The sequence below is a fragment of the Rattus norvegicus genome, chromosome 14 (genome assembly GCF_021556685.1).
Source record: "Rattus norvegicus strain SHRSP/BbbUtx chromosome 14, alternate assembly SHRSP_T2T, whole genome shotgun sequence".
Classification (NCBI taxonomy): Eukaryota; Metazoa; Chordata; class Mammalia; order Rodentia; family Muridae; genus Rattus; species Rattus norvegicus.
In genome coordinates, this window is record NC_141547.1 from 18,843,406 (window position 1) to 18,866,752 (window position 23,347).

The window sequence follows — 23,347 nt, forward strand, 5'->3', positions numbered from 1 at the left end:
TTATTCCATATGAATTTATTTTGAACCTTGGACAAGAACATCTCATTAACACTAAGATATATTACTCATACTATTATATATGTATATATATAATATTATATATGTACATTTAATATTAGAAGTCATAGAAGTAGAAGTCATTATATATACATATATATGTATGTGTGTATATATATATATATATATATGAGCACTTATTGTATCTTTCTGCCACACAGGAGCTCTCATTCATTCATATTTTTGCTCGTGTTCACAGCACCCAAAGGAACAAAATAAAGCAATCAGCCAAAGAATTGAATAGAAGCACTCGACACTCATAAATGCATAAAGTTACTTTATTTTAAGTATACATTTAATTTTGAAAAATATAAATGCTAAAATATCTCATCTTCTTCATCTCTTAATTCCATAAAAGTCACAATAGAAAGCTTCATAAAACTGTAAAATACTATGTTATAGGAATTTTAGGTTTCATATTGGAAAAAAAATTATTAGTAATATATTGAAATGTTTTCTGTTCTTTATCATTTTGTTCCACCATGTTGATCCTACTTCATTTAAAATAAAAAGATGCCTCATTTCTCCAAAGTTAATAAAGACTTAAGAGAATAAAAATAAGACTACCTGAAAGTGTGTACTGATTGTGAAACGTAATGTGTACGGATATGTTCCAGCCGTGAACTTGGCTGCAAGGAGGCGACTCTGCAGTCGATGCACATTGTAGGCCTGGGACAAAGTTACTTCAGGTTCTAAGGATTCACTGGGTGACTTTAGCCCTGAGTTTCAGTATTTGCCTAGGAAACAGAATTCAGGATTCTTGTGTGTATCCACAGAGCACAATGAAATGAGCCAGGAATAAGATAGATCCAAATCTCTGGTCGAAACACAGCCTGCCCCATTCACATATATTACAGAAGGGTTTTCAGTCGGGCTACCAGGAAGCTCCATTAAGTCATCATCGGAAAACTCCCCAAGGCTGTCTTCTGTCTCCAGTCTCACTTCGTACCAACTGGGCTTCGTGCTCATGCTGTGAGTGCAGATGGACAAATATCACAGAACATAAGGGAGAAAATCTCAGGTCCTTGCACCAAAATTGTGAAGTGGTATGAAAAAAAAAATTGAAGAAAACTTTGTCCCATTCCTGGTCAACGCCAACCTCTGTAATATAACTCATATGGTTTTGTTTTTAAAGATTCTCAGCAGTCAATACATTTCAAGTACTTTAACACAGTTAAAATAAAAGAAACAAAAACACGGAAGACAGTCATTTGCTATATTAAACAGCAACACGTAACTGACAAAGGATTTACTCTGTGTGTATTGTTATATGTGCCCCAAATGCACATAAGCCAGATTACTGACAACAAACAGCCCTTTCTCTTAGGTGGGGGAGAAGAAGGATGGTCTGGTTAATGTCTTCTCAAACGAGTACTTCCTAGCCCCACCCCTCGACTTTTTCAGGAGAGGCTGAAACAACACTGCCTCTGACATACAAAACGATTAGTAGTTTCTGCACACAGTAGGTAAGGATCAGCATCTCCCAGGGTTTCTGCCAACTGGAGGCCTCGATGTTTCGACAAACAGGCTCAGCCTGCACATCTTCTTTCTCCCAGCCAGTTTGCACTACCACAGTACTCCTGGACAAGAACTCTGAGTCTTTGCTTCGAGAAACACTCATCTCCGATTCACATCCAGGGAGGAAGGAAGGTAGAAAGACATTATAAAGAATCCGTTGCTTCATTTGTGTCCAGTTTACTAAAAACCAAACCACTATGAAATCTGTTTGGTTAGTGGCCAATATGCGAATTCAGCCTGATTCAGATAAGACGGTGCATCCATAGAGATTTGGGGTTCCGCTTGTTAGTGTGGGTGCTATGGCGGTAATGAGAGCACTTGCTGTTAACTATTCCTGTAGCAAATGTAAGGTATGGCTTTATGTTCATTCCGTGAATACTAACCATCCACCCCAGTCACAGACTGGGGAACATTCGTTGGGTGAGATAACTTTAAGATCTACTCAAGAACTAATGAGTTACTCCAGGGGCTAAGTAAGAGGAGGACCATGAGTCCCTACATAAACTTGATTCATAATTAGAAAAAAAATATATATATGGACTGCATTTACGATGCATGCTTTTAAATATTTTACTGCTGTGTCTATCGTAGAAAAGGTAAGATTTCCTTACATGGTTTAAGAGAAAACCAGATAATGCACAACACCCATTTTAAGGATAGCCCTCAAGACAAATGCGATGTAAAAATGTATCATTCGAGGGGTTACCAAATAGCACGTGATTTGATGCTATCATTGAACAACAACAACAACAAAAATCTTGGGGTCATTCATGCCTAATTTCTCTAAAATCTAAAGTTTCAAGATGACCAAATGCCATAAAAGTTACATCTAACAGGATAATAAAACTCTTATCAAATTTTCAGGAGAGCAGGACTATATTTTAGTTCACGTAAGAAGGTGGGAGTCCTTAAGAACCAACCACAGAACCAGTGAGAGCAAGTGGTTCCCTTCTGTTCCTCTAACTCTCCCAGCAATCTCTCCCAGTGAATATATATCACAACTGTTGCTACACAAATCCAAAAGTGTGGATTCCCCATCCAAATTATCATCTCAATATATAATTGGTATATAATAGAACTTACTAAAAATATTGCAATCAAATGCCACACTCAATTTGCCTAAGAAAGGTCTAATTTTCAACTCGGTCTATTGAAGCCCATAGATACACACACATACACGTATTCTGAGTGGTCCAATAACCCTATCCTAAGAGTGCATGTAAGTGAGCACTTTAAACTTTCTTCGCAGATCTATGTGCATTCCTACACCATGTTACAGGTATGTGACAGGGCTGTTAATATTCTTATGGCTTTCATATTTTAGATCCGGACTGTTGTATCTGTGGTGCTGACTGACATCTGAGTAATAAGCTATGCTCACCTGAATTTACACAATGTATTTCTTGGCCCCTAATAGAGTTCTCATGAGTGGTTTTGGACTTTATAAAAATGGACACAAGAAGCATGACAGCTTTGCCCTCTGGTTACTGTCACTCCATCTGGCTTTGCACAGGTGTACAACAACCACACACAGAGTTTTTACACAAACACACAAATTATTAAAATGAGGAAATCCCTACCAATACTTTGTAGGATGTTCGACGTGTAACACACCAGTATCTGCTCCCAGCATGACCATCCCCACAGCAGAAGTTATCCCTCCTGCACACAGTTCTCTCTCCTCCCCAGATTCCTTCACAAAACAGCTACAATTATTTTGGGAAAAAAAGGGGGGGGGGCAGGGACAATCTGACAACCCAACAGATTCTTAGAAACATGGTGTTTCATTTTTCTTTTAATTTGTTCTAGCCTTCTGGCTTACCCTAGAGTGGTGTGTGTGTGTGTGTGTGTGTGTGTGTGTGTGTGTGTGTGTGTGTGTGCGTACTCATGTGCACACACGTGTGTAAAAATCACATTATATACAATACATTTTTTACAGAAAGCCTGGCAGCTACAGGTAAGAGGTAGAACTACTCAAAACTATGTTTCCTGCTGCAGGAAAAAAATTCATTTTCTTTACAGTAATTAAAAAAAAGTTTAAAAAATTGACAAAAAATAAGTTGCAGGTTAGGCCCCATAATTTAAACAACAAAATCTAGGAAGAAAAATATTCTTCGATGTACTCAACAGATAAGTTCATTAAAGGGTTAAAAAAAGTTGCATAGGAAAAGGGACATTCCAGCACTTGCTACAAGATGACAAAGGTTTCTCTACAGGGAGCAAAGTACCTTTAGTGTTTTTTGCTTTTGATAACTCTAAAATCAGGGTTGGCGAGCAAGGGCAGGTTGGTAGCAGCACTTTTCCAGTCTTGGGGACTCTGTAAGCAGGAAGGGACTCTGTTTGGAGGTCAAGGGCTACTCTACCAGACAGAGCCAAGCCAGTAAGCACAGCTCCAAGCTTGGGTCATAAGTCCTTCAATAGTTTCATAAAAGGTGGTACAAAAATTCTTAACACATTTGATCTCTGCTTGACAAGAGCGGTTTCTGTGTTTGTCTCCTGTGACAGAGGGATTTACATGTCAGAGGACACATCTGAATGCATGAACTCAAGAATGTGACCCTCAAATGCTTTTTTTTTTCTTTTTAAAGAAAAGGGACACTATTGTCTTGATTTTTACCTATGCAAGAGAGAAGCAGAGAGAGTGACTGTATTATTCAGTCAGTGACCAAACAAAAGTTTTTAAAATACATAGACAAAAAAAAAATTAGAACAGTTAACAACAGAACTGTCAGTTTTGAGAATGACTAACAGGTTACAACGTGGTTTCTGTTCCCTTGTTCCTCCAAAGATAATCGTTGTCTTCAGACTCAAGTTCTATTCTAATTTGAGGCACGACTTTCACTGGAGATCTTGGAGGACTAAAGCAAGACAGAGAGAGAAACAGAAAAGAATGAAACAGGGAGTAAATACACTTTTCATGACCATCTCTGCAAAGCTTATGCACTGGGCACATTCAAAATGTGTCACTCTGTACCATCTAATGCCTAACCCTTCCACAGGGACTTTTTAAATGAATGCAAGTAGGAAAATGAAAGTAAATTCCAGCAAAAAAAAATGCCCGAGATTTCATATATTAAAAAAGTCCCAAAATAAACAAAATGAAACTACCATGTGGATAATATTGTTAAAAAGAAAGGGCTAAGACCGGTACCCCCAGACATGCACAGTCCGGTTTTCTGGGGCTCAGACAGGACTTGTATTTTTCAGACCCTTGTTAGAGAGAAAGAAAAATACTGAAGAAAGCTACCAGGAAACTCCACTTACCCTGCACGACAATAAAAATCACAAGATCCTACTCATTAACTTAATGGCACTGAAACTTTTCATTATTCGTAAGAGTAAAGCTCAGCTGTTTTCAAATGCTTTCCATCAGCAAAGCCTGGGGTGAGTGCTGGGTTATTTATTTAAGTCCCAGAGAAGAGAACAAGGGATTCTGCCCATACTGCCCGCAACCCCCCATCCCAGCTCCTGCATCTTCCCACAGCATAAGACAAATGCTGACTCTCCTTTACCTGGGTAAACCCAGTGACTCAAGGAAAGGAATTTTATCAGCATGATGTGTGGCGTTCAAGGAATGTTGAGGATCTTTCTCCTGGGAAGAAAAATAATAATCAAATGAAACGATGTAGCGCTTTTTGGGAAAATGGAAACTTAGAGTGAATGAGAAAATCTCCATGCAAACCAAGGCACCTTCCAGAACTGAGAAGAGTAGGAAAATCAGGTTTCAACAGTGTGAATGAACATTGCACCACTGTATCAAGCTAAGCATGTGTCGATGAAGATTGTAACATTGTATCTAGCTAAGCATGCAAGTTGCAAAATGGAGCCCAAATCAGTTCCTCCTTCTCCTTTAAAAGCCAGAGCATAATTTCTGCCATGGTGCTAGAACAGCTCCTGTAAAGCACATGCATGTCCTTGAGCTTCCCTCCACACTCAACACTGCGTCTTGTCCTGCTGTCGCTATTCAAAAGGAAAGGAGACTTTAAAGGTCTTTGTATTACAACTCCAGTTTAATCAATTTGGTTCTCCCTTGGCCTATAAAGACTACCACATTATTAGAAAAGGTTCAGTCAAAAACTGTCATGTATCAGCTTCTATGTCAACTGTCAATTAACTTGTAAAGAGAGTTTGACAGGCCAAACAGCTGGTACATAGGTTTTTTTTTTCCACAAGTCTTAAGTTCTGGACTGACAACCTTTAGAGCCTTCTTTTGCTTCTCATTATCTAGAAATAAAAAGTGAAATGAATATGATAGGGGAACTGATAATGTAAACAAAATTCTTAACTAATTTCTGTTGATAAAGATGGCCACAATTATAATTATATAATTATAAAATTATATGTAAACAATTCTAAAATAAACATAGAAATAAAAGATTTACAAGTTGGACAACAAAGGCAAGGTTGCTTGCCCTTTAAATCCAGTGGGTGGGTATCCTGCCTCAAAATGATGTCCAGGGATTCATATTTGCTGGTGCTCATGGTCCTGTGTGATTCAGAGGACCACAGAGCTGTCTTCACAGCTAATATACTATGGCAATAATGGACTGTTACCTCTTACAGTCCATTATAAAACACCAGAGCTTCTGTTTGGATTCCTAGCTCTCTCTGGGGAGAACCATGCCACAGTGCCATGACAGTTCTATGGAAAGAAATCTCTATAGGCCAAGGAACTGAAACTTCCTGCCCAATACCATTGGTTGGAAACAGATCCTCAGGCCCAACCAAGTCTCCAGAGCTTTAGTCCCAACTGATATGTAATCTTATGAGACTCTGGACCAGAGGCACCAACTCAACAGTTCCTAAAATTAATCTCAAAGTATGAGAAAAAGATACATGTTTATGCTATATTTTAGGGTAATTTGTTACTGAGAAATTGATATCTATCTATATAGCTATAGCTATCTATCGTCCCCATATTTAATCATTGGTTTCAATTCAAGTTTTCTTGGTAACTTTAGCCTCTTACTGACAATGGGTGATATTATATACAAGAAATAAAAAATGTCTCTGTTGTTTCTCATAGTACATTCTGGTCTTTCTCAAGTAATAGGCTGGTGGCTACAGTGTAATAGCTTGTGACTGTTATCTTTTCCCCTGTGATTGACAGTCCACTTTGTAGTAACATTAGTGGCCATGTGAAGCTTTCCCAGCAGCATAAAGCAATTGTCTCCAAAGCACTTCAGGCCTGGAGTACTCATGTGAAAAAACCGTATCCCTTTAGATCCAGTTGCACTGCCAAATGTAGCTATGAGCCTATTACTCAGGAAAGACCAGAACAGTTATAACTGTGATTATGAAATAACAGAAGAGAAGTGAAGAAGTTGGGATGGAAAACATATATCACTTAAATCTAGTTTTGATAATATTTTGACTTCCAACTTAATTGAAACTATTCCAAATTCTAAATATTAACAATCAAGCCATTGATCATAGAGAGACCCCGGGTATTATTTCTCTCTTTTAATAAACTTGATGATTGACTGAAACCTAAGGAGGACAAACAATAACAGACAGTGATGTAATACTATATAAGCTGCAGTTCTAAATATAAGTGGGGAAAAAACAATTAAAAAAACATGGTTATAGGTTTAGTTCTTGAAAACAAAATAATCAAAGCAAAGAACTTTGGCGATGACTTGGCAAAAAGATTATTGAACAAAAGGGTAAGAGGTTATGAATAAAAGGAAGAGAGGTAGACCTTAAGGAAGAGAAAAGATAGCTTTTTTATTTTGTTTTGTTTTAAGGAAGTAAATTACTTAAATCTTCACCCAGAAAAGAAAAGAGACAAAGTAAGGGAAAGTTAAGTCAAGGGCAGCCCTAGAGGATCCTGGGAAGAATGTGGATCAGTCAGGCAAGCATGCAAGGAGGTTAGTTCTACTCACTGTCCAAGGGTTTGTTATCACTTAGGAAAGGTTGCTGTTCCGTGATGTCCATTGGAATTTTAATACTGGGGACCTTTTCTGAGTATGGGCAGTCAGACTGTGAAAAAAACGGACAACAGTTTTTAGAATGTGTTCTCTTTCCTGCTTCCCGGTGTTTACGCAAACTGACCTCCTATCTTGTACACCTAGTAAAGGTTAAAGCATTAGGCATTATTTCGGGCTGCTGAACTCCTCAAGTCCTCTACGCATTTACTTTCTCCTCTTCTGAGTTACTGGGACTGAGTTCCTCGAGGCTCAAGCCACCGTAAGAGGATCCCTACAGCCTGACTGGGAAGTAGTCTGCAGTTGGATTCTGAATCGACAAGCCACACACAACCGTGAGGCGCTCCACAGCTAGATTCCCCGTTGGCAAACTGTGGTGGTTGTATGTGTGAAGGGATAACACTCCCTGTGGAAACAGATCAAATCCAGGAAAATTTCCAAACTATATATGGTCTTAAAAATCATGCTTTGTTTTACAGTGTTCTCTGATTCTGTCTCCAGGAAAATCATGACCCACATTCCTGTCCAAAACAATCTTTAGACCTTTTTAACATCCACTAGCAAGGATCTCTCTACAAACTTAAAGTCTCCTTTCCTTACTTTAGGACTCCCAGAAACTATTTTCTGATTAAGGATTCATTCCAATTTGTTGTGTCAACAATATTTTTTAAACGTAAGGGGGGAAAACAAACAAGAAAATAAAACCAAAAGACTGATCAGATAAGTAGAGAATCATAACCAGGAAAATGATAAAATTAGGCAGTTGTAGAACTTCTTAAAACAGACCACTGAAGCCCAAAATATCGTAGGTTTCCATAAGATTACTACTTTACATTTTAAAGTCTCAATGACTGTGTCAGTGTTGTTTGCAATAGGCAAAATATAGAACTAACCTATAGCAGAATATGGACAAAAAATGTGTCACAAACATGCGCGAGCACACACACACACACACACACACACACACCACAGATACACACACACACACACACCACAGATACACACACACACATACACACAAACATATACACACACACACATACCCCACAGATACATACCACACAGATATATACACACACACCACAGATACACACACAGACACACACACAGACATACACACACATACACACACACACCACAGATACACACACACACATACACACAAACATATACACACACACATACCCCACAGATACATACCACACAGATATATACACACACACCACAGATACACACACAGACACACACACAGACATACACACACATACACACACACACCACAGATACACACACACACACACATACACACAAACATATACACACACACCACAGATACATACCACACAGATATATACACATACACCACAGATACACACACACAGACACACACACAGACACACACACCGACACACATACACACAGACACACACACCACAGATACATACCACACAGATATATACACACACACACAAACACTACATACACACACACCACAGATACATACCACACAGATATATATACACACACACACACAAACACTACATACACACACACCACAGATACACACACACACACACACACTTTTTTGCCCATTGTTGTTTTAAAAGGTAGATGCAAATGGAGATAATCATAGTAAGTGAATTAAGTCAGTCTCGGAAAGACAAAATGATGTTTTCTTTCACATCACTTTTAGATTTTTTATATAGATATATAAAACCATGAAATAAACCTGTAGAGATAGTAGAGACTAATGGAGGAAGACCAGTGAGAACAGGGCTATGGGGAGGAAGATGTTCAACATGTAATATACACCACACAAGAACACTAAAACCTAATTAATTTAAAAGTCGCCATATTAACTCTAAGTCTATATTTGGAGTGAATAGGTCCTATGTATCTCTAAACTGAATATTTCAAGAAAATAATCTTTAATTGAAAGAAGGGAGGGGGGTGGAAGGGAGGAGGAAGAGGCTTGGGATATGTCTCAGTAGTAGAATGTTACTTTATCATTGTGAGACCTTGAACTCAATCCTCATGGTTAATATGCAGTAGTAATGAGTTATAACATCATTTGGGAACAAAGATGATATAGCTAACTGACAAAAAATTAAATTAATTAGGATGCCACATCTACCTTCCTTCGTGGCCATGTCACAGAAGAAGTCTCCTTTCAAACATTCCCCCAAACAATAGCACTTATAGATACCTAGGCAGCCACCTCTTAATTACAGACTTAATTACCAGACAGGCTCAGAAGTGACTGTGAACAGATCAAATGTAACAAGACATAAGTTTCACCAAGTCTGCCCATAAACATAAAAAGTGTGGCCCTGGAGTCCTAATATGGCCACATGTGACTGCGGACCCCATGTCACCTGAATATCAAGAGATATATTCCAATGCATAGTCTTCAAACAATGTGCTCAACATGCAGAACCTTCTGCCCTGATATAGTCTATAGGACCAAGCGTGTTCACTGTGCGTGAACAAGTGCACATGACGTATCTGCCGTCTTGACCCAGATGTGGTAGAGAAGGCATCCCCCGAGTCATTTCCAGAAACAAACACAAAGCCTACAGAAAGCTGTAAATATTACCAAGACAGGAGCATTGTATGAGTATAAGCCATCAGAAATGAGGCAAAGAGCTCTGGAATTAGTTTAAGGAGCTTATTAGAGCCGACCTCTGTCAGGGGAGAGGAGTGAGTTTAAAACAGTGCCCAAAGGTTGTATATTATTTTAAATAACAGAGAACATCTTACGGTATTAGTCTCCAAGTTAGCAACGTGTAATGATCTTAAGTCTGGTGTTCGTGAGTATGACACGAGGAGTCTATTTTAAAATTTAAGATTTGAATACTGCTTTAATCATTTCAATATCTCAGGCAACCTTTGGGGTTTGGCTCGGATGGTCCAAATGTTCACTTCAGGCGTTGACTTCCAGACAACATCCGAGTATATTCTTCTTTTTAACACAGCACGTTAATCTCTGCTGCAGTGTAAACACACGCTCTACTCTTCTCTCATCATTGGAAACAGAAAATCTATCCACCTGCTTCTCAGAAGATGGACGAGGACAGTGGCAGAAGGTGCCCCAGACCCCCCCTTCTCCGTAGCTAAATGTGTCCGGTATATTTAGCCTTTTCTTATTGGATCAATTTATCTGAAATCCAGTTCTGTCTGTTGCTTCCCTTTGCTGCACTCTGTCCACGTTCTAGAAGAGGAATACAAGCAGACAGCCTGATGAGCTGCAAACACACAGATTTGCTCGCAGGAGAGCTCTGGCTCCTCCACTCCCAGCTGTAATATCTACATTAAAGCACCTCTAAGCACAGACAGTTTCATTGGTTAGTGACACCTTAAGCTAATGTTTTCAGTTTTTAAAAAATAAAAAATGTCAACATTTATCATTCTAAATTTTATCTGTAAAATATGAACAAAAAAATATGTACTCTAAGGAGCCATTGTGACAGCTGAAGATAAGGCACGCTTAGCCAAAGTTAGTGAGTGAAGGAGCTTGAAGGGGTTGGCAACCCCATAGGAAGAACAACCAGAGCCCCACTAGAGCTCCCAGGGACTAAACCACCAACCAATCAGTACACATGGAGGGACCCATGGCTCCAGCCACATATGTAGCAGAGGATGGCCTTGTCTAGCATCAATAGGAGGAAAAGCCCTAGGTCTTGTAAAGACTCGTTTCCCCAATCTAGGTTAATGCTATGGCGTTGAGGTTGGAGTGGGTGGGTAGGAATGGGAGCATCCTCATAGAAGCAATGGGAGAGAGGAGATGGTATGTGGGGGGCGGGGGGGGGAGATAACATTTGAAATGTAAATACATAAAATACCCAAGAAAAATAAAATTTAAAAACTTTGACCTGGTTCAAATAAAACAAATTAATTTTAGGAACCCAGTGACATAAGTAAACCACATGATGTCGTAAGGATGCTGCTGATCTCATCTCATCAATAGCAGCAGAAATCGATATAGGTCCAGTGCCTGGCAGAGCTACAGTCTTCTCAGGGAAAGTTACCTGATAGTCTCAGAAGAAAAAAAAAAATCACCGACACCAGTCCCCGCTATGCTCTAATTGTTTAAAAACTGAGTTATTCTGTCAAATAGCCTATAATCTGCACAGTAACACATTTTGGAGCACTACTGAACAAATGTCCCTCATCTATGAGATTGGGTTCTTTGCATGTGGTGTCCTGTGTCTTTGTTTTCAGCCATTCTGTCATTACGGATATGTTATTGGTTATGGAAGACCTTTGGAAAATGTTTAACAAAACACAACAAAACATGAGATTAAAAATCACAAAGGGTAAATTGGTGTGATGAGTGGTCGATCTGATGAGCGTGTGGAGCCCTCAGAACAGGAATGAAAGTGATATTTCCCACGTTTGTCTCTTTAACTGGCTTTACGTGGGAAACGTGGGGAGTTCCTTACATCGTCGTTGTCGCTATCCAGACTTCCTTTCTTCTTTTTCTTCTTCTTCTCATCCTCCTTCTTTTTCTTGTCCTTCTCTGGAATGACATCATCAAGGAAGCTGAGGTCGTGCTGGGAGAAGAGGTAGTCCATACCTTTTCTGACAGCTACCAGGGCCAGGATCTGGAAAGGCAATCAGAAAACAGGCATGTCAGAGGATGTCTCAGGGATGCCGCTGCTGCTGCTGCTGCTGCTGCTGCTACTGGTGATGATGGTGATGGTGATGGTGATGGTGGTGGTGGTGGTGGTGGTGATGGTGATGATGGTGGTGCTGGTGATGATGATGATGATGATGATGATGATGATGATGATGCCGTCAACCTCAGCAGAAGTCCACGCAGGTTCAGAGCCAGACGGAAGTGCTCACTGAGTGGACCCTCCAACAACCTTCCCAGTTTGGTGAAAGTCAGTTTGATGAAAGTTTCACTCAAAACCCACCTTGTTTTATTCATAGAGCCTCATGACCATACTTAATCAGAATATGAATGAAAGGCAATTATTTTCTAAAATCATTTCCTCTCACGTTGAGTTTTTAATAAAATAATCAAAAGCTTAAAGGTAAAAATTAGCTTGCATATGATTCCTGATTACTGAACATTTAGAAATTGTACGGGTTTCTGAAAATTGGTCATTATTTTAAATTAAATGATCCTTGCTGAACACTTAGGCAATATCAATATCAGTTCACTTATTCGTTATAACGAACTCAAGAAATATAATATTTCCATCTTACCACTGAGCAAACTGAAGCTTACAAACACTGTGCTTTCCAAGGTCGTGGTACCAGTAAAGAAGGAACGCAAAACAAGCAGTCTATCTGCTTGGAAATTTTTTCCTATTTTATTGTTATTTATATGTATGTCTGTGTATGTATAAATGTGTGCAAGTACCGGTGGAGACCAGAAGAGGGTGTCAAATTATAGGCAGTGGTAAGTGCAGAAAAGCACTCTTAACCAATGAGACATCAGTTCAGACATTTCGGACCTCGAGTGACTTATTACTTCTCATTCTTTGGTTCTATGAACTGTGCTGTTAATTTCTTTAGTCAGCGAACAAATACCACATTCCATTACATGACTTTTTCTGTAATGTATGACTGCCTCGCTTGCCCTTCCACTATAGAGGCTCGTTAATGCCAGATGTTCAACTACAAAAGTCACACACAGTCAAGCTCCCAGAGTGGTGGAGTTGGCCTCCCACCTGACAGTCGGCTCCATCCGCACTTACACTCCATACTTGAGGCTCTGGTCTCCTGAAGAAATCAGTAATATCTGCCCTACTAACATTCCAAAACCACTTCTGAGCTGAAGGGAGAGCTGAGCCCTGGGAAAATACACTTTATAAAAGTGAAGTGTTTTCTTATATTTAGTATAGGCAATATGTAGTTTATCAGATATATTTCAAATTTATTTTGGGAGGCTTCGTTTTCCTGCTATTAACAAATTAATATATAGGCAGAAAGCCCTGCTAGGTAAATAAATGGGAATCACTTCTCACATTCAACTTGTAAATACAGCTTAAAGGGGAAAAGGTATGTAAGGGACCATCAATTAAAAATAATCTTGCTTGAAACTGTCAGTAATTTTAAAACCATTTTCCTATGTCTTGAGTGGGGAGAAATACAATTGTAAGCAGCAAATATAAAACAGAATAAGATAATAATCCCTGTTACGAGTCAGTTGATTTTATTATATGTGCTGCTGAAGCGAGCACAGTTGATTTAAAAAAAAAATATGCTAAGTGTATGGTGTAAAAATGGTTGTTGGTTCTTTTGTTTTGTTTTGTTTTGTTTTTCAGAATTGTAGGGATGGAGACAACATTGAGGACTATCTGGTGAGTTGTTATATAACAGTTTCCTCCAAGATTGAAACACTCCATGCTACAAAGAAGATCCTTAAACAGGGAGGTAAACAACTTGAAACAGCTCCAGGAAGTTCCTAAAACTGATCAGATTCACTAGGCCACTCCCAGCCAGAATAAGTAATAGGAGCTGAGAGTTCCTCACAGACCAAAGAGCTAAACTGCTAAGAAGGCTCTCAGACAAGCCAAATTTCAGGGACTCCAAGCCCAGACCACCTGCCTGGAAGAGTCTCAGACCAGCTGAGCACCTGGAAAAGACACTCTCCAGCCTGCTGAGCTGTCCACAGGCTGTGCAGTGTGCTCCAGCTCCCATGCTGGGTGGGCCTTGGTAATGCAACTAGTTGTCGTTGAGTAATTTCTGTTTCTATAAGTAACACCTCATCCATATTCCTGAAAGCAACCCCAATAAAACTCATTGGTTCACTAGATTGGACTTTGGTTTTATCTGTTCTTTTGTCTGTTGTAGGTTTTCTATCTGGGGTGAGAACACCTGTGTGTTGAATCTCCCCAGGAAAAGTTTTGACACAAAACAAGTATATGTGGGCAGTTCCTTGCAAGAAGGGGAATTACAGTAAGGTATAAAATCCAGTAATGAATCAAGAAACAGACCTTGCATTTTCTCTTTCCATTTTGATTTGGGGGGGTGTGTGGAAGAGTTATTCGCTTCACCTTGCTTAGTATACAGGAAGACCAGAGTCCAGCCATATCCTGAAAATTACGCGAAGCACACACAGCTCAGAACCTCGACCTCTAGTGAATGCCATCTTTTCTCACACGCTTACAAAAGCTTCAACTCTTTGGGCCGAAGTGTACTTTATTCTTCCTTAGAATGCCTCTATTATACAATACCTTGAAAAACCACGTGCTCTGGTGCCTTCTGCCTGCCAGACATTGTGTTATACCCTTGGCATTCATTATCAATGCCCAGCACAATAACAACGCTACCCTCCTACTGATGAGTTCACGGTGGCTCAAGGATGTTGCTGACCAGCAGGAACCTGTGCCAGCATTTGAACTCAAGTGAACGTGATTCTAAGCAGCTGTTAGCATGGGAATCTTGTTACGACTGGTCAACATGTCGAGTTGAAAGCTGGAGAAGACTAGCCACACACGTCATAAGGACCAGATGATAGGCATAAAGTCGTGGATAGTTTCAATTAGGAAAACCTACCATAACTGGAAAAATAATCGCAGCCACTGTGGACTTGAGGATCCAGAGCAGAGCCAGGCACAACACCTGCAGGGAGGTGAACAGGTGGACTCGGCGCAGGGGGACGTGGCGCAGGTAGATGAAGTCAGGTTGATGCTTCAGGGGCATGAGAAGCAGCTTAAGACGGTCCATGAACTGGGAGGAATGGGGAAGAAAAAAAACCAATGTATTATTATCTGAAGAGCCAGTCGAGCCATCTCCTCTCTGCTTAACCAGACACAAGTGATTTATATTGTATATTTCAGGCAAGCAATGTCCTCTTCAAAGGACAAAGCCGGGGTTAGAGAGTAGGGGATTTATGTAGGCACAGTCAGATCACACTACCTGTCTTCTAATTTTTGCTGATTTTTTTTTCAGAAATGTTGAGCAGGTACATAAGATAAAGTGGACATCAAAGGTTAAAGACACAAGGCAATCTTAAATTCTAGCTGTTCGTCCTCTGCCTTCTATTTCTACTCTCTGCTTGTCAACACGGAGGATTTTGCACCTATTTTGGTACTCTATGGTGAGGGGAAATTCCTAACTCTTGCTTCTGCTCCTGCCTCAGTTATCCTGTCTGAGAGAAAAAAAACCACATTATGGGCACATCAGACATGGTCTACGGAGATAAAGGAACCGTCCAACTTAAAAACGGGATCATGGAGATTACCCAAGTCCCACTTTCTTTAGGTTATAATTTGACTAACACATCCATACCCACCAGTGTATTAACATTTCTTCCCAGAGAAAAGCTCTGTGAACATTACTGTGAGTTTCAAGCCACAGACCACAAGACAGGAGAGGCCGAGAATGGTTAACAGAGCAATGTATTGACCAGGAATTGGAAGGATAATGGCGGATGTTTGTGCCAGGCGCACCTCAGAGATGCAGTACTGAGCTGACACCCTGAGGGGGAGCTAGATGGTGCTCAGTAACTCATCCCAGAGCCCTCAGAGGGAGACACCGCACGGGCAGATGTTGAGCTGACTAATCCTAAGAACTCAGGAAAAGTAAGTGACTTCATCATAACTTTCTCCGGATCCTCTGCCTATTTGAAGCTTTTCTTTCTCCCTTCAGAACGTTTTCTTCTCTGTAAAGATTAGGTTTCATTTTTTTCCTCGCTAAACAATCGCATCAAAAGGGTCTAAAAGAGAAAGAACGAAGAGAAAAATGAAGAAAATTGAAAAGGTGTTTGGGACGATAACACGTGAGGAGCGACACAGCTCACTAGCTGGCCCTACGATGCTCTCCGCCAAGCATTATGGGATGACTGGTTCTTTTCTTCTCTTCATAGACAGGTGTTCAGTTCCAGCCACTGATGAAGCCCCTGGAACACCCAACACAAACCTCTGGATCCTTAAGGGCAAACTAAAACTATTAACTGTTGGTCCTAGGCGTAAAATACTCGTATTTTTCCCACTTAGGAGGAGGAAGAAGTATTTATAATAGCAGGTAAAAATAAAATATTTTACCAAGTTGTACTTCCTGAATAGTTGTCTGGCAAAAACCACAACCACCAACAAACAAAATGAAACAAAAAATAAACAAAAATCAAAACAAAAAGCCCCTCAGTCACCTAGTGCAGCCCATGAAGAGCTGCTTTGCGTTTCCTAACAAGTATTCCAGCGAGGAAGAACCCTTCTATTGGACCAAAACCAGGAATAGTAAAGTAGCTTAGCTGGGCTTTTGGGGGGGGGGGGTCTGGCATTTGCCCAGATCCATCTGACTTTAAAACCAAGTTAATATAAATGTAATAAACGAAAGTTAGGGCTGTTTCGAAGGAGTTCAAATGGATTCTTAGCATGTTCACGGAACACACAGTCTTTTCCCATTAAAACATTACTGAGAGCTAGCTTAATAAGGCTGCAATTAACAGGGTGCCAGAAAGTGGCGGAACTTCCAGTTTCCTGGTGCCAATTAAATTAAACCTCCATTGAGAGGCAAAGTCCCTCACACAGTTTTGCTTAGTAGATTTCTTAAAAGTAGAGCAGGGGGGTGGGGGGGCTTGGGGCAGGGGCTAGGGAGGCGGGGCGGGGACAGGGGCAGGAGGACGGTCATTTTAACTGAAGTTGTGAACACCTGAAAGTTATTGATGGACGCAGTTAACTACTACGTGTTTGTTTTAATTGCTGATTGCTGCAAAACTTTTGATCAGTGAGTTCAGGTGTGTGCAGTGCGGGATGGCGGGCTGTGGGTAAGGGGGTCAGGCAAGTGCACAAACACCACCCTGAGGACACAGTGGGGATCTAGCTTAAGAGAAAATAAGGTGAGGTAAGAGAGAGACGGGAAAAGAATAAGAGAACAAAGGAAGAGCAGGAAGGGGAAAGAGGAGGTGGAAGAGGTGAGGAGGAGGGAGAGAGGGGAGGGGAGGGGAGGGAGAAGGGAGAGGGGAGAAGGTGTTGGTGGTGGAAACAGTAACTCATTTCCTCCCCAAATAACACAGCATCCCTTTTCAGTAATGGGCACTCAGGATATCATTTGTTGACACCAGCTAGCTTTGTCGGATTACCTCAGAAATGCAAAGCAGGTAAAATGTAGAGGAAGTAGAAAATAAATGTATTTGAAAGAGTCCCTAGTTAATGATTAGTGCCTCCGTCCGAGATCTATCACTGGTCGAGTTCTACTTTGAGAAATGCATGGGGCTTGCTCTGACAGCTGGGAAAGCTTACCTGCACACCGTTCAGTGAGGCCACCCCCATATACAAGAACACGCCATACAGAACAGGCATGGGGATAAACTGGGAAGGAAAACAGTGGAAACCGGTTACAAACAACAGTGGAAATAATTAGGAAGAGGAATAATTTAAACGAAGGCTAAATCTGGAACTGAAGCACAGCGTTAACAGAGCAACCTCAAATGACTGCATTTAATCGTCTGTTGACAAGATTCTAAGTGCTGAAGTAGAAATAATTAAGGACAAAGGGGACATTCAAATACATTTCAATTTTTTGTTTCTTCTTTTTAAAGAATGGGCACACATGACCTCAATAATACATTTTTTTTTTTGGTGGGGAGACTGTTTTGGCTTTCCTTTGCTCTTAAGAGCAGTAGACTAGGCAACCCAGACGTCTGCGTGGGATAGGAGGTACATGCAGAAGCAGCAAACAGCTCTGGAACCCAGATCCTTTTGTAACAGGCTGTTGGTTTTGCCTTTACTAATTTTTGCCAAATGACCTATATCAGTTCGGTGTGTAAATGCCTCTTTTGGGAAAGGAAACATCAAACAACCATCCCTTGTCTTCTTGGGACTCTAAGAATACAAACTAATGACAGCACAGTTTGGAAACAGCCAGAAGCATCTGGAAACAATTCGTTCCACATATGGATTAATGCAAGCCTTTTAGAACTCAATTAATATTTTATGCATTATTTAGTAAAACACCCTTTACGCCAACACGAAGTGCTTTTAATGATGAGAAGTTCTAATCCAACACGTATGTTTTGTTTTCCCCTAGACCTGCGAAATGCAACCAATCACATTTGAGAATCAATATTCTGATTCTGAGAAGTCTTCTGTCTGGATGACAAAAGGTATCAACCTTGGGTTTGAAAGGAAGTCCAAGCAACTGAAGGAGAAAGATAGATTACTAAAACAGAAAAATAATTAAGACCAGCCAGCAAATCCACATGCAAGAGACCATTTTGTTTTTTTCATGGTCTGATGCTTTTAATGGTTCTTAGTACATCCACATGATACAACCCCTTCAAAATGGTCACATATTGTAATGCTCCAAGTCAGTCTTTTTTTTTTCCCTAAAGTCCTTGAACACAGGATTCAGTTCCATTTTTTCCATCTTTATTAAATTTCTTATTTACATTTCAAATGTTATTCCTTTTCCCGGTTTCCAGGACAACATACCCCTAACCCTTCCCCCTCCCCTTCTATGTGGGTGTTCCCCTCCCCATTCTCCCCCCATTACCACCCTCCTCTCAACAATCACGTTCACGGGGGTCCAGCCTTGGCAGGGCCAAGGGCTTCCCCTTCCACTGGTGCTCTTACTAGGATATTCATTGCTACCTATGAGGTCAGAGTCCAGGGTCAGTCCATGTATAGTCTTTGGGTAGTGGCTTAGTCCCTGGAAGCTCTGGTTGCTTGGCATTGTTCTACATATGGGGTCTCGAGCCCCTTCAAGCTCTTCCAGTTCTTTCTCTGATTCCTTCAACGGGGGTCCTATTCTCAGTTCAGTGGTTTGCTGCTGGCATTCGCCTCTGTATTTGCTGAATTCTGGCTGTGTCTCTCAGGAGAGATCTACATCCAGTTCCTGTCAGCCTGCACTTCTTTGTTTCATCCATCTTATCTAGATTGGTGGCTGTATATGCATGGGCCACATGTGGGGCAGGCTCTGAATGGGTGTTCCTTCAGTCTCTGTTATAAACTTTGCCTCCCTATTCCTTCCCAAGGGTATTCTTGTTCCCCTTTTAAAGAAGGAGTGAAGCATTTGCATTTTGGTCATCCTTCTTGAGTTTCATGTGTTCTGTGCATCTAGGGTAATTCGAACAATTGGGGTAATATCCACTTATCAGTGAGTGCATACCATGTGTGTTTTTCTGTAATTGGGTTACTTCACTCAGGATGATATTTCCAGTTCCATCCATTTGCCTATGAATTTCATAAAGCCATTGTTTTTGATAGCTGAGTAGTATTCCATTGTGTAGATGTACCACATTTTCTGTATCCATTCCTTTGTAGAAGGGCATCTGGGTTCTTTCCAGCTTCTGGCTATTATAAATAAGGCTGCTATGAACATAATGGAGCATGTGTCTTTTTTATATGTTGGGGCATCTTTTGGGTATATGCCCAAGAGAGGTATAGCTGGGTGCAGGAGACCATTTTAACCAGAAGTCAAAGGATTCCTTAAAGAGTAGAATTTTAAAACTACAGCATGTAGTAAATGAAGCACCATTTCAAGAACCATCTTACTGAAATTGCCTGATGCTGCCGTGCCTCAGACCTTCTGGCCACATTGGAGAACTAGTGAATTCTAAAATAGACTGCACTGTCTCCAGTTGGCACTGGTTACTCACAGGAATGGTCAAGTTTCAGTGGAGAAGGTACACGTTTCTATGGACTGTCAAGGATTTTCTCTAAAAGGGATGAACAATTTTGCTGCAATGAATTTTAATCATGAGCTCAGAAAAGACTAAAAACTAAAAGGAACTGAAAGCTTGAGGTGGGTAGGAGGGCCAGGTTGGCAGGAAGCCAGCATCCTGTAGTACCCAGCAGTGACCACAGAGTGGTAGACACATCCCACACTAGCCACCTGTGCTCCATCCCAAGCCCCCATTTCTTTAGCATGTGTGTGCTCGTTATTTACAACTACTCTTCATGTACAGATTCCAAAAATAGATATGTAAGACCAGTGAAGGATCAAATTTGCATCCCCAATTCACTTCTAAGGCATCTATTTCCCCTCAGTGTGTCATGATTTCTTTCCCATTTACTGGTCCATTCGAGCATGAGAAGACGATGCAGGAAAGAACAGTCGATTCATAGAAAGCTACTTGGGTTTCCTCAGTGCACTCTTCTTGATCTGGGTAAAGCATATCTCTGGATTGGAAGTGTCAGAAAGGGTCTATCCTTCCCTGAGCTTAACTAATGATTTTTTTTCTTTTTTTTTCTTTTTTTTTTTTGGTTCTTTTTTTTTCGGAGCTGGGGACCGAACCCAGGGCCTTGTGCTTCCTAGGTAAGCGCTCTACCACTGAGCTAAATCCCCAGCCCCTGATTTTTTTTTTCTAATGTGTTTCTTCTACCATTGCAAGAGAACACTGTGCCTGGAACCTTCGATCCATTCTCTGAAGTACATTAACAAATTTTACCTGATCTACAGCAGAGAATGGCATGGATGGATGTAAGGAAGAAAATAACTAGGTAGGTAAATGTGTGTGTGTGTGTGTGTATATATATATGTATATATATATGTATATATATACAGATATATTCACACATACATACATGCATGAAGATAGATAGATAGATAGATATAGATATCAGTTATGAGAAAAGAGTACATGTAAGAAAAGCTATGAAGATGATCTTCGATCAGCTTCAACATAACACAAATGCTACTTATCAATATAAATCCTAGAATAAAATCTCCTAATAAAACCTACCAGAATTGTTGGGATAGAGGCTATATTTTATAGAATTCAGTTCACAGATCATATCAGGAGGTCAATGTGTAAAAATTAATCACACCAGAACCACTCATCAAAACAAAGTTCTCTAAGGAAGAAAAAGAATGCTTTTAATATTGAGAGCCACCCAGGATATGGTAGCTCATGCTTATTCTCTTAGCATTTAGGAGGCTGAGGCAGGAGGACTGCCATGAATATATGAGTTCAAGGCCAGCCTAGGCTAGTGTGTGACAATATAAATAAATAATTCTGCGAAAGAGTCTCTATAACTGAGACCCCATTTCAAAGTAATATAGCAGTAGCAGGAAACCATTTCTACAAAGCAAGGTGGTAGATATTAAAAATACCCATTTCTTGGGCACATCCAGATAGCCTAAGGGTAAATTGTGTAAACAATTATATCATCAATAATACCCAGGAAGCCAAAGAAGGATAATTACAAAGAAGTGTTACATTTAATAAACACTAAAAATGAAAAGGTTAAAGGATCGATCCTATAATCATATTGAAAATGAAAGTGAAGTGAAATCACAATAAGACTTAATATCTAAATATGTCACCAAGTTTTCGAATTCTGATCATATATCTTTATAGTTTCCCACTTTATCTTCTGGTGACTTGTCAATAGCATTAGAAAACTCCCAGAAGGGAGGATGTGAAAAGGATATTTGATAAAAAGGGAAAGCTATACTTGTCCAACACTGGATACGAATTCAGTAAGGACTGAGATCTCTCGATGGCTTTATGGTCAAAGCAAGTGTGGGTGCGTATGCTTATATGGGTGCATGTAGAGGGGGGGATGTGTGGGTATGTATGCATATGTGTGCATGTGCCTAAAGCTAAAAGCATGGTCCCGATTAAGACATGGATAACAAGCTGAACAGACCTGGGTTTGGCTTCTAGCTGTCAGCTATAGATCAGTGAGACAACTTGTTTGTTTCTCTTTTCTTTTTTTTTTCCAGAGCTGGGGACTGAACCCAGGGCCTTGCACTCTACCACTGAGCTAAATCCCCAACCCCAACTTGTTTGTTTCTCATACTCTGAGCATTCATACCTAGAAAGCTCTGATAAAGACTAGATAACATCTCACCAATTAATTGATAACATAGCAACTAACAAATGATAAATGTAGAACTTATGCCATCCTTACCATGAAACTGCCTGCCATCCCCAACCACTGGTCTTTCTGTTCCCTCAGTGATAGGTGTGTGTGTGGGGGGGGCGGTTTGGAGAAGAGATGGCTGGGGGACAGGGAGAGCTGGCTGAAAGGGCTGACTTGAAGTCCTGTTTTATTTAATTTTTAATACACTGCACTTTCAGCTAATCTGGTTTTGGCAATATGTTACTAACACAATGCCCTAACTCTCTTAAGCCTTAAAAGTCTTTGCTGATAAAGAAGCCAGTGGTTCTCAGATGACTGGGATGAGGTCCGAAGAGGACTTTATGAAAGTTGCACAACTTTTCCCACATAAGAAGTATTCCAAATGAGATCAAAGAATCTGGGAAAGACAATATTATGGAAAAAGAAAATAGAGATTCTTTGAAGGCTAAGTACCGCGTTTTATTTTGATGGGCACACATTATACAAGGTTATAGGATTCGTTTTATACTAGACCTTTCAGAATTCAAATTTTGCCTCTCCAGTCTATGCTTATTGAAGACTAGTGACTTTTTTCATATTTTTCCTATCTCTAGAGTAGAGATAATTATTCATATAGTTCTCACAGGTACTGCTGGCTATATTTTTAAAATCTGGAGTGATTCTAGAATCTGAGGCCAAGCTCGACAGACTACGGTTTTATCCTCACACTCGTCATCTGCACCATGTTTTACCTGCTTCCCTGGGTCAGGTCTGTGTGGGAGATCAACAAGTATCTGCCAGGTACAAATTAAAGGCTCTCTTCTACCCTTTGGTGCACTAACCGAGTCTTAAAGATAACTTCTGGCCACACCTCACGTTAAAGATAAACTAATCCAAGCACGGGCAGCAGAAACGGCAGTGAACTTTCCTTGATCTTTACTTCTTGAGTCTTGCCAGGAAAACAGAGAGTCAGCTCAGGGAACGGCCTTTCATCTCTGTGATTGCCACTTACAGGAGAATGCTAGCAGTAACCGGCGGCAGCCTTTCCACTGTGGAAACTCGGGGAATGCCACATCGCCAGCCTGGGAAGCCAGTTAC

At 40.4% G+C, this 23,347-nt stretch overlaps 1 protein-coding gene across 7 annotated transcripts in view; it reads right to left on the reverse strand.

The window, feature by feature from the left end:
* Nucleotides 1-317: 317 nt before the first annotated feature.
* The window catches only part of Slc4a4 (solute carrier family 4 member 4), a 450,971-nt gene continuing 427,941 nt past the window's right edge, over nt 318-23,347 (reverse strand). For 3 of the 7 annotated variants that reach the window (XM_087584437.1, XM_087584438.1, XM_087584434.1), the window contains 6 exons: nt 17,702-17,770; nt 15,015-15,188; nt 11,945-12,106; nt 7,461-7,557; nt 5,088-5,167; nt 318-4,433 (listed from right to left, as the gene is read on the reverse strand). In XM_087584437.1, coding sequence (XP_087440563.1) covers nt 5,124-5,167; nt 7,461-7,557; nt 11,945-12,106; nt 15,015-15,188; nt 17,702-17,770 — 546 coding nt within the window. In that variant the 3' untranslated portion in view covers nt 318-4,433; nt 5,088-5,123. The remainder of the gene's footprint in view (nt 4,434-5,087; nt 5,168-7,460; nt 7,558-11,944; nt 12,107-15,014; nt 15,189-17,701; nt 17,771-23,347) is intronic. The other 4 variants (XM_087584435.1, XM_087584436.1, XM_087584433.1 and 1 more) reach the window with 2 other exon arrangements.